Genomic DNA, 16,005 nt, shown 5'->3' with positions numbered 1-16,005 from the left:
GATTAACAAGGCACACCTGTTAATTGGAATGCATTCCAGGTGACTACATTATTAAGCTGGTTGAGATAATGCAAAGCTGTCATGAAGGCAAAGGGTGGCTACTTTGAAGAATCTCAAATATAAAAAATATTTTGATTTGTTTAACACTTTTGGTTACTGCATGATTCCATGTTATTTCATCATTTTGTTGTCTTCACTATTATTCTACAATGTAGAAAATAGTACACATTTAGAAAAACCCTGGAATGAGTAGGTGTCCAAACTTTAGTTTTGTAGCTAAACGGGGTGCTCAAAATGCCCTGTATGACGGGTCGCCACTGTATATGTATATTATTGATAGATATCAGACAAAAGCCGTTGTTCAAGTGGTGAATCCGTCATAGATATATTTTTTACATCAACATATAAAGAAACAATGATAATCATATACCATAGGCCTATAGTCAATGTTTTAAGTAACCTATAATAAAAACAGAAGAAAAATAATAATACAAATAAAGTTTCCAAATTGTTGCCCAACTTTCGGCTTACATTTCACCATGCAATAAGCTTACATACCAGCAAAAAACGTAGTTTCCCCTTCCTGTCCTTACTTTTATGGCTGCCACACTTCCGTATAAATGTTTTCATTTCCTTTCATCCATTAGCACTGTCTTTCCATTGGCAAAATCTCATACCACTGTAATCGTTAGTGGCTTGTCCTTAATCCAATTAAATAGCATTCATGTTCTTGCTAATAAAAGTTTCAATTTTCTAAAGGAATCAGTCTAAAAGGGTTCAGAACCTTGTTTCTTGCTGGTAAGTTTAATAGAAACAGCCCTGGATCCACTGTTATCTTGCAATGAAAGACTGAAAATTCCTTCCAGATGAATGACCAGAATCTGGTTATAGATGGGCAACCCTAGAAACTGTGTACAATGCATTCGGAAAGTATTCAGACCCCTTCACTTTTCCCACATTTTGTTACATTACAGCCTTATTCTAAAATGAATCTACACACAATATCCCATAATGACAAAGTGAAAACCGGTTTTTAGAAATTATTGCTGATGTATTCAGACCCTTTACTATGATATTTGAAATTGAGCTCAGGTGCATCCTGTTTCCATTGATCATCCATGAGATGTTTCTACAACCTGATTGGAGTCCGCCTGTGGTAAATTCAATTGATTGGACATAATTTGGAAAGGCACACACCTGTCTTTATAATGTCCCACAGTTGACTGACATTTACTCCTGAGGTGCTGACCTGTTGCACTCTTGACAACCACTGTGATTATTATTATTTGACCCTGCTGGTCATCTATGAACATTTGAACATCTTGGCCATGTTCTGTTATAATCACCACCCGGCACAGCCAGAAGAGGACTGGCCACCCCTCATAGCCTGGTTCCTCTCTAGGTTTCTTCCTAGGTTCTGACCTTTCTAGTGAGTTTTTCCTAGCCACCTTGCTTCTACACCTGCATTGCTTGCTGTTTGGGGTTTTAGGCTGGGTTTCTGTACTACACTTTGTGCCATCAGCTGATGTAAGAAGGGCTTTATAAATAAATTTGATTGATTGACAGTGCACGTCCAAGCAAAAACCAAGCCATGAGGTCTAAGGAATTGTCCATAGAGCTCCGAGACAGGATTATGTTGAGGCACAGAACTGGGGAAGGGTACCAAAATGTTTCTGCAGCATTGAAGGTCCCCAAGAACACAGTGGCCTCCATCACTCTTAAATGGAAGAAGTTTGGAACCACCAATACTTTTCCTAGAGCTGGCCACCCGGCCAAACTGAGCAATCGGGGGAGAAGGGCCTTGGTTGGAAGTTGACAAAGAACCAGATGGTCACTGACAGAGCTCCAGAATATTTTCTGTGAAGATGGGAGAATCTTCCAGAAGGACAACCATCTCTGCAGCACTCTACCAATTAGGCCTTTGTGGTAGAGTGGTCAGATGGAAGCCACTCCTCAGTAAAAGGCACATGACAGCCTGCGTGGAGTTTGCCAAAATGCACCTAAACGACTCTCAGACTTTGAGAAACAAGATTGTCTGGCCTGATGAAACCAAGATTGAACTCTTTGGCCTGAATGCCAAGTGTCACGTCTGGAGGAAACCAGACACCGCTCATCAACTGGCCAATAACATCCCTACGGTGAAGCATGGTCGTGGCAGCATCATGCTGTGGGAGGCACTGGGAGACTAGTTAGGATGGAGGGAAAGAATAACGGAGCAAAGTACAGAGAGATCCTTGATGAAAACCTGCTCAAGAGCATTCATTGGACTCATCAGACCAAAGGACAGAGGTAGTCACCTGGAATGCATTTCAATTAACAGGTGTGCCTCGTTAAACATTAATTTGTGGAATTTCTTTCCTTAATGCGTTTGAGCCAATCAGTTATTTTGTGACAAGGTAGGGGTGGTATACAGAAGATTAGCCCTATTTGGTAAAATACCAAGTCCATATTATGGCAAGAACAGCTCAAATAAGCAAAGAGAAACGACAGTCCATCATTACTTTAAGACATGCAGGGCAGTCAATACGGAACATTTCAAGAACTTTTAAAGTTTCTTCAAGTGCAGTCACAAAAACCCTCAAGCGCTATGATGAAACTGGCTCTCATGATGACCGCCACAGGAAAGGAAGACCCACAGTTACCTCTGCTGCAGAGGATAAGTTCATTAGAGTTACCAGCCTCGGAAATCGGCACCTCAGATTGCAGCCCAAATAAATGCTTCACAGAGTTCAAGTAACGGACACATCTCAACATCAACTGTTCAGAGACTGCGTGAATCAGGCCTTCATGGTTGAATTGCTGCAAAGAAACCACTACTAAAGGACACCAATAAGAAGAGACTTGCTTGGGTCAACAAACACGAGCAATGGACATTTAGACCGGTGGAAATCTGTCCTTTGGTCTGATTAGTAAAATTTGCGAATTCTGGTGTGCTGCCCACCGTGTAGCATAGAGGTGGGGGTGCTTTGCTGGTGACACTGTCTGTGATTTATTTAGAATTCAAGGCACACTTAACCAGCATGGCTACCATAGCATTCTGCAGCGATACGCCATCCCATCTGGTTTGCGCTTGGTGGGACTATCATTTGTTTTATAACAGGACAATGACCCAAAACACACCTCCAGGCTGTGTAAGGGCTATTTGACCAAGAAGGAGAGTGATGGAAGGCTGCATCAGATGACCTGCCCTACACAATCACCCGACTTCAACCCAATTAAGATGGTTTGGGATGAGTTGGACCGCAGAGTGAAGGAAAAGCAGCCAACAAGTGCTCAGCATATGTGGGAACTCCTTCAGGACTGTTGGAAAAGCATTCCAGGTGAAGCTGGTTGAGAGAATGCCAAGTGTGCAAAGCTGTCATCAAGGCAAAGGGTGGCTACTTTGAAGAATGTAAAATGTAAAATATATTTAGATGTAACACCTGTTTTGGTTACTACATGATTCCATATGTGTTAGTTCATAGTATGATGTCATCACTTTTATTTTACAATGTAGAAAATAATAAAAATAAAGAAGAAGAAACTTTTGACTGGTACTGTACAGTTGAAGTCAGAAGTTTACATACACTTAGGTTGGAGTCATTAAAACTCGTTTTTCAACCACTCCACAAATTTCTTGTTAACAAACTATAGTTTTGGCAAGTAGGTTAGGACATCTACTTTGTGCATGACACAAGTCATTTTTCCAACAATTGTTTTCAGACGTATTATATCACTTATAATTCACTGTATCACAATTCCAGTGGGTCAAAAGTTTACATACACTAAGTTGACTGTGCCTTTAAACAGCTTGGAAAATTCCAGAAAATTACGTCATGGCTTTAGAAGCGTCTGATTGGCTAATTGACATCATTTGAGTCAATTGGAGGTGTACCTGTGGATGTATTTCAAGGCCTACCTTTAAACTCAGTGCCTCTTTGCTTGACATCATGGGAAAATCAAAAGATATCAACCAAGACCTCAGAAATGAAATTGTAGACCTCCACAAGTCTGGTTCATCCTTGGGAGCAATTTCCAAACACCTGAAGGTACCACGTTCATCTGTACAAACAATAGTATGCAAGTATAAACACCATGGGACCACGCAGCCGTCGTACCACTCAGGAAGGAGACGCGTTCTGTCTCCTAGAGATGAACGTACTTTGGTGCAAACAGTGCAAATCACTCCCAGAACAGAGCAAAGGACCTTGTGAAGATGCTGGAGGAAACGCGTACAAAAGTATCTATATCCACAGTAAAACGAGTCCTATATTGACATAAGCCGAAAGGCTGCTCAGCAAAGAAGAAGCCACTGCTCCAAAACCGCCATAGAAATGCCAGACTATGGTTTGCAACTGCACATGGGGACAAAGATTGTACTTTTTGGAGAAATGTCCTCTGGTCTGATGAAACAAAAATAGAACTCTTTGGCCATAATGACCATCGTTATGTTTGGAGGAAAAAGGGGGAGGCTTGCAAGCCGAAGAACACCATCCCAACCGTGAAGCACGGGTATGGCAGCATCATGTTGTGGGGGTACTTTGCTGCAGGAGGGACTGGTGCACTTCACAAAATAGATGGCATCATGAGGAAGGGGAAATTATTTGGATGTATTGAAGCAACATCTCAAGACATCAGTCAGGAAGTTAAAGCTTGGTCGCAAATGGTTCTTCCAAATGGACAATGACCCCAAGCATACTTCCAAAGTTGTGGCAAATTGGCTTAAGGACAACAAAGTCAAGGTATTGGAGTGGCCATCACAAAGCCCTGACCTCAATCCTATAGAAAATATGTAAGCAGAACTGAAAAAGCATGTGAGAGCAAGGAGGCCTACAGACCTGACTCAGTTACACCAGCTCTGTCAGGAGGAATGGGCCAAAATTCACCCAACTTATTGTGGGAAGCTTGTGGAAGGCTACCCGAAACGTTTGACCCAAGTTAAACAATTTAAAGGCAATGCTACCCAATACTAATTGAGTGTATGTAAACGTCTGACCCACTGGGAATGTGATGAAAGAAATAAAAGCTTAAATAAATATTTCTCTCTACTATTATTCTGACATTTCACATTCTTAAAATAAAGCGGTGATCCTAACTGACCTAAAACGGAATTGTTACTATGATTAAATGTCAGGAATTGTGAAAAACTGAGTTTAAATCTATTTGGCTAAGGTGTATCTAAACTTCCGACTTCAACTGTATGTGCCACTTCCTGTTTTGCATTTTAAACACTTTGGGGTTCTTTGAGGGTCAAACGTATTAAGAATGTATGGGGTTCTATGTTGTCTGTGTAAAATGTTGTACTGGAACTCTTTGAGCCTGTAACAGCAGAATGTGGTGTTGCATGAGTAGATACATGCTGCCCATTCCTCCTTGTCATAATCCATCTCAAGGTCCCTCCAAGATTCTTTCTACATTATCTATATTGTGTTTATCCCAAGTATGAATTGACTCAAAAGTAGTAGATAAAACCCTTTGAGTCTGTGAATTGGGGAAACATTTATCAGCTGGACCGCTCATTGACGCATCTGGAGGTAATGTCTCTCTAAATAAAGAGTTCAACTTGCAAGAAACAATAAAAGTAATTTTTGCGGGATACCAAATGTAGCTTAGATTTGTGTAAAAGACATAAAGACATTGTTTGAGTATAGGTCATGAATAAATCTGATCTCTCTGCTGTGTCATGAGTTGAAGGTACTGTTGTTAAAGCCTGAAAGCTCTAATTACTTGTCAATGATGAGCATATACACTACATGGCCAAGAGTATATGGACACCTGCTCATCGAATATCTCATTCCAAAATCATGGGCATTGGTCCCTCCTTTGCTGCGACAACAGCCTCCACTCTTCTGGGAAGGCTTTCCACTAGATGTTGTAACATTGCTTCCAGCCACAAGGACATTATTGATGTTGGGCGATTAGGCCTGGCTCGCAGTCGGCGTTCCAATTAATCCCAAAGGTGTTCAATGGGGTTGAGGTCAGTTGTTGTGCTGACGTTGCTTCCAGAGGCAGTTTGGAACTTGGTAGTGAGTGTTACAACCGAGGACAGACGATTTTTAGCACTCTGCGGTCCCATTCTGTGACCTTGTGTGGCCTACCACTACGCGGGCTGAGCCATTGTTGCTCCTAGACATTTCCACTTCACAATAACAGCACTTACAGTTGACCAGGGCAGAAATTTTACGAACTGACTTTTTAGAAAGGTGGCATCCTATGACGGTGCCACGTTATAAGTCACTGAGCTCTTCAGTAAGGCCATTCTACTGCCATTGCTTGTCCTATGGAGATTGCATGGCTGTGTGCTCGATTTTATTCACCTGTCAGCAATGGTAGTGGCTGAAATAGCCGAATCCACTAATTTGAAGGGGTGTCCATATACTTTTGTATATGTAGTATATTTGGTAAAAATCTCAACATGGGGAACAAAATTAATGCTAGCACTTAAAGGGGCTGTAGCCTTTTCAATTTTCAATTACAGCATTATTTAATCTGAAGTTATTCTTCTGCTATTTATTATGTTACCAATAATATTTACATGTTAATATTATGTTCTGATTGCAATGATTATGTCTCCTCTTAATAAAAAGCAATCTATTAGCTGTCCGATAGCACATTCTGGTGGAATGACTTGTCCTGCACTTTGTTAAAACCCAGTGTGCATTGAGTGAATATTGGCAAAATATTTTGTTTCCTTTCTAAACATAGCAATGTGAATGCAAAGAGGACTCAGACCACAAAATAGGTGAAGTGAATTGGCAAAAGAGTTGAGTCCTCATTCAAAGGCAAGGGCAGTGTGAATACAAGGAAAACTAAGTTCTTTAGCTTTTTTACCTTATAGTTCACTTTAAAGAGGACAGTATGTGAGAACACCCTTAATCAACATGATGCAGTTCATTCATTTAAACAAGTTAAAGAATGATCACAATGATAAGCTTTTGAATAAGTACAAACATTATGTGAACCCATTGTTGGGGGGCATGTGTAATCTGGAGGCGACTGTGTTGACCACTAGACCAACCTCCAGTACAACATTCATTTCTGACATCAAATTAACTACATGCCCCTTTACCATATGGTCCTTGTACCATTCTCTCTTTTCAGACAATGACAAAGCTTGTATTGTGTTTCTGGTCATTCTCATAAGCTTCACATCTCTGGTTTTACTCTTTGCTCTGTATAAATGTACTCCAAAAAGAAGTGTTTCTACCTCAACACTTACTAAAGTCACTTTCACATCATGTAAAGAGCCAAATACCTTCCCCAACTCTGGTATATTTTATTATTCTGAATTATGAGGCTATAGTCTCTTTCAAATCCTGCTACTGCAGTAATGTTTTATTGGGTATTTGGATTTAGGTCTTCAAAAGATCTTGAACTTAACATAGGCCTACAATAATTACATTGTTAGTAATTTGTCAATTAGTTGGTGATTATGCTAATGCTAGTGCCTGTTGCTAATGAAGACAGCAATTTTGAACCATTGTATATGTTATGTTGCCAGCCACCCATTTGCATAACAAACCACTGTTAAACTGTATAGTACATCATGCTTGAAAGCTAAATAGGAGACAACTACAGTATCTGAAACCGTTTATCCATCTAATCTGGATCCCAATATCTATCTCTTATTTATCTCAGAATACATGCCTGTTTGCTCACCGCAGGTTGTTTGTGTGTTTTGCTTATTGTTGCTCTCTGATTAACTGTAGACTTGAAATGCAGGCTGATTTTAGTTGATAACCAAATGTAACTGTGATTCAAAGACCCCCCAAAATACTTAAAAGTCCAACCTCTCTTAAAGTTGAAATGTCAAGGCAATTTTTTTTCTCCACAATGATTCCTCTCTTCACAACTATAAAGTACCTGTACTCTCTCTAAGGATCCAGGATGCTAAGTCTGACCCTGCATATCCCAGTACTATTGTAGAGCAGTGGAGGCTACTGAGTGTAGGACGGTTCATAATAATGGCTGGAAATCAAATTTTAAAAAAATTGTCACATGCGCCGAATACAACACGTAGACCTTACCATGAAATACTTACTTACAAGCCCTCAACCAACAATGCAGTCCAAGCTTCTTTGACAATATATATAAGAATGTATCAACTCTACAAGCAACACTAGACTCTATTATTATAGTGGGAGATTTTAATACGGTCTTAAATACCTCTATGGACCGGAGGGGAAATCACACTACAAACTATCACCCTCAGGCACTTAAGGAAATCAGGAATGTCATGGATATATTGGAATTAGTGGATATATGGAGACTTAAATACCCTGACCTAGTGAGATATACATGGCGGAGGCTTAATCAAGCTAGTCGCCTTGACTACTTTCTTATATCATTCTCTCTGGCACCAAAAGTTAAAAAGTGTTTGATAGGGGACAGAATGCGGTCGGACCATCACATAATTGGCATATATATTACTCTTACAGAATTTCCACGTGGGCGAGGATATTGGAAATTTAATCAAAGCCTACTAGATGATAAATTGTTTAGAACTAGGACAGAGGAATTTATAACTGACTTTTTTAGACATAACATAGGTACAGCAGATCCCCATATTGTATGGGACACTTTTAAGTGTGCCTTTAGAGGCCATGCAATTCAGTACTCATCTATAAAACAAAAGCAATTTCGATCAAAAGAGTCCATATTAACAAAGGAAATTGAAGGACTAACAGTACAGTTAGATAACAATAAAAACGGTACCATAGAGGCACAGAATAAGTTAGAGGAAAAACAAAAAGAAATGGAGGAACTTATTCAAGAAAGATCCAGTGTAATATATTATAAAAATAAAGCGAACTGGATGGAATATGGGGAAAAATGCACCAAATTCTTTTTCAATCTTCAATATAGAAATGCTACCAAAAAAAAACGTATTAAAACTTGTTACAAATGATGGAGTCACGCATGATTCACCAAATGATATTTTGAAAGAGGAAGTAAAGTACTTTAAGAATATATTTTCGTTTCAGGCTCCTCCATCTCCACTAACTGAAACTAATTGTATGGATTTTTTCCCTAATAATAATGTAAAATTAACATCTGTACAGAAAGACTCATGTGAAGGCCTAATTACAGAGGAGGAACTACTTGATGCAATTGGGGCCTTTAAGGATGGGAAAACTCCAGGACTGGATGGCATACCAGTGGAAGTATACAAACATTTTTTTGATATACTCAAAGGACCATTATTAGCTTGTTTTAACCACTCCTATATAAATGATAGATTATCAGACACGCAACAAGAAGGTGTGATATCATTATTACTGAAACAGGACCCAAGTGGTATATATAAAGATCCAGTCCATTTAAAAAATTGGAGACCTCTTACACTTCAGTGTTGTGATGCAAAAATCCTAGCAAAATGCTTGGCGCATAGAATAAAAAAAGTTTTGTCAGATATTATTCATCCTAATCAGACAGGTTTTTTACATGGACGATACATTGGAGATAATATAAGGCAAGTACTGGAAACAATAGAACACTATGAAATATCGGGGACACCAGGCCTGGTTTTCATAGCTGATTTTGAAAAGGCTTTTGATAAAGTACGACTGGAGTTTATATATAAATGCCTAGAATATTTCAATTTTGGGGAATCTCTTATAAAATGGGTAAAAATTATGTATAGTAACCCTAGGTGTAAAATAGTAAATAATGGCTACATCTCAGAAAGTTTTAAACTATCTAGAGGAGTAAAACAAGGTTGTCCACTATCGGCATATCTATTTATTATTGCCATCGAAATGTTAGCTGTTAAAATTAGATCAAACATTAATATTAAGGGATTAGAAATCCAGGGCCTAAAAACTAAGGTGTCATTGTACGCTGATGATTCATGTTTTCTTTTAAAACCACAACTAGAATCTCTCCACGGCCTCTTAGAGGATCTAGATACATTTGCTATCCTCTCTGGATTAAAACCAAATTATGATAAATGTACCATATTACATATTGGATCACTAAAAAATACACATTTTACATTGCCATGTAGTTTACCAATTAAATGGTCTGACGGTGATGTGGACATACTCGGTATACAAATCCCAAAAGAAAGAAATGATCTCACTCCAATAAATTTTTATAGAAAGTTAGCAAAAATAGATAAGATCTTGCTACCATGGAAAGGAAAATACCTGTCTATTTGTGGGAAAATCACCCTGATTAACTCTTTAATCATATCACAGTTTACCTATTTGCTTATGGTTTTGCCTACACCTAGTGACCTGCTTTTTAAATTATATGAACAAAAAATATTCAATTTTATTTGGAACGGCAAGCCAGATAAAATTAAAAGGGCCTATTTATATAACGAATATGAATTCGGAGGGCAGAAATTATTAAATATTAAAGCATTAGACCTCTCACTAAAGGCATCAGTCATACAAAAGTTATACTTAAATCCAAACTGGTTCTCTAGTAGATTGGTACGAATGTCTCATCCTATGTTCAAGAAGGGCCTTTTTCCCTTTATTCAGATTACACCTGCTCACTTTCGGTTGCTTGAAAAGGAAATAATCTCCAAAATATCTTTATTTTTTAAACAAGCCTTAGAAAGTTGGTTGCAATTTCAGTTTAATCCACCTGAAAGGACGGAACAAATAGTACAACAAATCTTGTGGTTAAATTCAAATATAGTAATTGATAAAAAAACTGTATTTATCGAAGAAATGTTTAAAAAAGGTATAATTTTTGTGAATGATATCATAAATAGGACTGGTGGAGTAATGTCACACATGCAGCTAACACAGACATATGGAAATGTCTGCTCTACCCAAAATTACAACCAATTAATTGCAGCATTACCACAAAAATGGAAGAGGCAGGTGGAAGGGGATAAAAGTAAGGAACTTGTATGTCGGCCTTATATTAAAGAACATAAATGGTTAAAAAAAAGTGTGATAAATAAAAACATATACCAATTTCATTTAAGGACCAAAAAACTTACAGCTGTGCCATATAAATTGCAAAATAGTTGGGAAGAGATTTTCGATGTACCCATTCCATGGCACATGGTTTATGAATTGATACGCAAAACAACGCCGGATTCAAAACTTCGAATTTTTCAATTTAAATTATTGTACAAAATTCTTGCAACTAATAGAATGTTATATATATGGGGGATACAATCTTCCCAGCTCTGTAGATTCTGCTGTGAGGAGGCAGAGTCATTAGACCATTTATTTTGGTATTGTCCGCATGTAGCTCGTTTTTGGTCACAGGTCCAGGAATGGTTGAAGAATTGCAACATTTGCGTAGAACTAACGCTACAGATAGCAATACTGGGGGATTTGAAAAGCCATAGTCAATCAATCAATAATATAATAATTATTTTAGCAAAAATGTTTATTTTAAATTTACAATCCGTGGAAGCTATGAGAATAGGAAGATTCAAATCTTTTGTGAAGCATCACAGCACAGTTGAAAAATATATGGCAAATAAAAATCCGAAATGGATGATGTTGGAAGATAGATGGGAAAGGTTGAGTGGAGCTGAAGGGTGGGACTAATAACAAGATAAACAATGTAGGGCATACGGGATCTGTGAAATGTGTATAGGTGCGGAGCTATTGTGAAATAGCACAGTTACAAGTGGAAATCAAACTGGATGGACAACAGAAATAGAGGAAGGACTAAGAACAAACAAGAGAGAACTATTATAAAGTAGACTGTGTCTGTAAAATGTGTATAAGATGTATAAATTGAAGGTAAAAACAGAAATGTTTATCAGTTTACTCCAATTGGGGGATCGGTGGTAGGGTTTGCGGGGAATAATAATAAAGGTATACTCTTTAAAAAAAGTATGTATGTCTATGTAGGTATGTGTATGTATATATGTGTATATGTATGCATACGTGAATGGATATATATATTTACCCAAAAAAATATGGGGGATTGGAAATGATGCAGACAATTACATTGGAAGCAACATTCTTTCCGCAATATTAAGCTGATCCACCCCCCCAAAAAAAAATAAAAAAAATAAAAAATAAATAAAATAAAAAATAAATAAATAAATAAATAAATAAACAATGCAGTTCAAGAAATGATTTACTAAATAAACTAAAGTAACAAATAAAAAGTAACACAATAAAATTACATAACAATAATGAGGCTATGTACAGGGGGTACCGAGTCAATGTGCGGGGGTACAGGTTAGTCGAGGTAGTTTGTACATGCAAGTTGAGGTAAAGTGACTATGCATAGATAATAAACAGCGAGTATCAGCAGTGTCAATGTAAATAGTCCGGGTGGCCATTTGATTAATTGTTCAGCAGTCTTATAGCTTGAGAATAGAAGCTGTTACGGAGCCTTTTGGACCAAGACTTGGCACTCCGGGTACCGCTTGCTGTGCGGTAGCAGAGTGAATGGTCTATGACTTGGGTGACTGGTGTCTTTGACAATTTTTGGGCCTTCCTCTGACACCTCCTAGTATATAGGTCCTAGATGGCAGGAAGATTGGCCCCAGTGATATATTGGGCCGTTCACACTACCCTCTGTAGCGCCTTACGGTCGGATGCCGAGCAGTTGCCATACCGGGCGGTGATGCAACCGGGCAGGATGCTCTCGATGGTGCATCTGTAGAACTTATTGAGGATCTGAGGACCCATGCCAAATCTTTTCAGTCTTTTCACTAAACATAGAAACACATAACATAGAATGCCCACCCCAACTCACGCCCTGACCATACTAAACAAATACAAAAACAAGGAAAACAGGTCAGGAACGTGACAATGGCCTATTTATTGCCTTAACTCCCATATCTTACCTCATTTGCAAACACTGTATATACTTTTTTCTATTGTGTTATTGACAGAATGTTTGTTTATTCCATGTGTAACTCTGTGTTGTTGTTTGTGTCACACTGCTTTGCTTTATCTTGGCCAGGTCGCAGTTGTAAATGAGAACTTGTTCTCAACTAGCCTACCTGGTTAAATAAAGGTGAAATAAAAAAAAGAGCAGCTTAAAGTCACTGTAAACTGGGGGAATTGTAACAGGACAGTTATATTGTATTGGACTTAGCGATTGTACTGGTAATATAATACAATATAACTGTTTGTTAATGAGAATAAAAGTCATTAAATTCTGAGATGAAAACCTTCAGCGCTGGTTTCAAAGACTCAGATAAGACCTTTTGCTGGACTGAAGTGCACTTTCAATCAGGACTTTAAAGTTACATTCCCAGTCACATGTCTTTGTTTAGTTCCTAAAAAAAATGTAAACATTACTTTTCCCATCATACACCACGCTGTGAGCGAACAAGTCATCAATGCGCCTGCTCAGAGCACAGTTGATGTGGGTGAAATATGGCTACAGTGCTACTTCAAGCGTTGGAGCGCGCTGAGATAGCGAAGCTACCAAAAGCTGTTCAAAATAAACTAGAAAAGTTATTTTCTGATCTGCAATATGAAATAGATTCCCTCAAGTCACACCAGGAGCAATTTAGAGTCGATAGTGGTAAGTTATATCCGAATAAGTCATTGTAATGATGTGTACAACTCCAGCTCGCTAGCTAACGTTATCTAGGCTACGTAGCTAGCTAAAGACAGAATCACAGATAAATCTGTCTCATTGTTCTTTCACCGGATGTATACATTTGAAGCATCCGCTTGGCGTTTCTACTCACTACCAAATATGATAGTGAGAGGAAGCCCTGTTGCCTGCAGTGGAGAAGATGGAACGGGATGGATTTTGGCTGACATTGTGCTAATTTTCTCATTGATTAAACATTTGATCTCCATACAATGTTCTGTTCCCAAAACTAGAATATGTTACGAACAGAGTGGACTAAGTTTTGTAGACTTTTCTCTTTGCCAAAGTGTTATTTTTAAATTGTGTTTAGTAAGAGTGAAGTTATTGCGCACTTGCACTATAGAGTAGGCGTTCCCTAACGGAAATATGCGCATGCGTGTTAGTACGCGCCAATAGGATCTCGCTAGCTCGTGCTTGGCTCCGCCCACCTCCAGGCTTGTTCTACCCACCATGACACATTTGTTCCCATTTGAAACGACGGGCAGTGGTATATCTTGGTTTAGTTATAAAAAAATATATTTGGTATCACAGATAGAACAATGAGGTTTAGTTAAACAAATATTTGACAGTGTACGTTCGTTAGCGCAGAACGTGGATGGCCTTTGCCGGCTGCATCGACAACTGTTTATCTCACAAGGCATAGTGATATGATGGATTAAATAATCATTAGCTAGCTAGGGTAGCTAGCCAACATTGTTAATCAGCCATGTCTAAATTGTTTAGCTAGCTAGCTTACTGGCTGACTTTGGCAACGTGGTGGATGACTAGTTCGTTTGTTGAGAAGTTCTCTATACTCCCAGATAACTTTATTAAACTACTTTGATTTATCATTTCGCCTTCGAGACAAGAGCAGCAAAGTTAACATGTGTTGTCACTCTTGTAGAACAACAGTTCTTTGAGAAAGTGCAACGTCTTGAACAGAGTCAGGAACAGTTTGTGACCCAGACTGAACAGCACCACAAACTCCGAGAGGAGTTCACCAAGATCGGTAAGTGGAACTAGCTTCTTGATCCACTCAAAGGCTCTTTACTTACCACTGCAGTACATGTACAGTATGTAAACCCCAGTATGTGATTCTTTGCAATTTACTGACCATTTCCCAAGTTTGACCTTTGGTCAAGTACATCCCATCATTGGGGATGATGATCCACCATTTTATGAAATTGAATTTTTTTCTATAGATGAAGAACTCAAGAGTGTACTAGAAAAGAATAAAGAGTATGAAATCAACCAAGAGAAGTTGACATCTGAACAGGTGAGAGCCTCATGGTCTTGTCACCTCTTTAATGCTTTGTGTAGGGCTAGGCAATATATAACATTAATTCAATTTATTCAAATTCGTTTTGCACGATATTCCATATACTTCTATCACATGAATGAACTTGTATTTTTAGTTTTTATAAGTGTTTATCTACACATGTTCTTATGTATTTTTGGTCAAGTCTCCTAAGCTCCTTCTGTGCTGTGTGAACCTTCCATTTACACCAGAGATCTGAATGTAATGACGAGATGCGCATGCCTCCGCCCTAACAATGGGAGTCGTTGTTAAGGCGGCAAGCTTATATCCATAGAATAACATTGGGCTTATTTTGGTGAGAGTGAAACCTCTGTTAGTCTCTTCCTCACTGTTTGCACACACCCTGACCAAGACCCTGCCACTCACAACAACAAAGATAAGAGATAACTTCTTCCTCTTTGACAAGCAGTTTCAACTTGCTATGTGCGGTTTGGTACAACAGAATTAGTCATATTGACACCAAAAATCATTGAGACATTATTTTACTGTAATAGAGAATTTAAGCTTTCTAATGACACCCTTTGGAAATTAATGTTATTCTTCTGTCACGCCTTGGCATTGCGGCATTTCAACCAAAGACGACTAGCTGTCTAGTCTGTTTTTCTAAATGTGAAATAAGCATAAAACATAATTGTATAAGGAATTGGCAACTCGTTCTCACTCTGAGAAATAAGGTAGGCCACTTGATTTCATTATCTAGACAAAGTGGACAGGCTAACATGCTGTTCAAACAGTTAGAGACGGACAGAAGGGTGTATTCATAACAATGAAACTGTTCTGCCTTGTTAGCTAGCAAATCGATCCAAGTTGGTTAAACTTGAACTATAAAGATTAGCTGGCTACTCACTTGCACGTGGTCTTGTGCTTAAGGGATTGTTTATGAGACCTGTGTTAATTTTCTATGTTTCCTACAAGAAGTTAGTCAAAATTAGTGAATGTGTATTATTCATGGTTCTGGTTACATTTGCAACAAAGGGTATTTGCGTAGACAGCCTTGAAAGCAAGAAGAGTGATTATTGCAAAGAAAAGGCAGGTTGGACTATTTTCATAAAATAAATCAAAATCAAATAAATGTTGTTTGTCACATACACATGGTTAGCAGATGTTAATGCGAGTGTAGCGAAATGCTTGTGCTTCAGTTCCGACAATGCAGTAATAACCAACGAGTAATCTAACCTAACAAT

General features: G+C 38.4%; 1 protein-coding gene across 7 annotated transcripts in view; it reads left to right on the top strand.

Moving 5' to 3' along the window:
• The first annotated feature begins 13,291 nt into the window (after positions 1–13,291).
• LOC120054935 (nucleoprotein TPR-like) overlaps positions 13,292–16,005 on the top strand; it is a 45,559-nt gene continuing 42,845 nt past the window's right edge. For 6 of the 7 annotated variants that reach the window (XM_039002694.1, XM_039002691.1, XM_039002692.1 and 3 more), the window contains exons 1-3: positions 13,292–13,449; positions 14,408–14,512; positions 14,706–14,779. In XM_039002694.1, the coding sequence (XP_038858622.1) occupies positions 13,299–13,449; positions 14,408–14,512; positions 14,706–14,779 (330 nt within the window). In that variant the 5' untranslated portion in view covers positions 13,292–13,298. Of the gene's footprint in view, positions 13,450–14,406; positions 14,513–14,705; positions 14,780–16,005 lie in introns of those variants that run through there. The other variant, XM_039002693.1, reaches the window with a different exon arrangement.

Source organism: Salvelinus namaycush, chromosome 10 (genome assembly GCF_016432855.1).
Source record: "Salvelinus namaycush isolate Seneca chromosome 10, SaNama_1.0, whole genome shotgun sequence".
Classification (NCBI taxonomy): Eukaryota; Metazoa; Chordata; class Actinopteri; order Salmoniformes; family Salmonidae; genus Salvelinus; species Salvelinus namaycush.
This window is presented reverse-complemented; position numbering and strand designations above follow the sequence as displayed.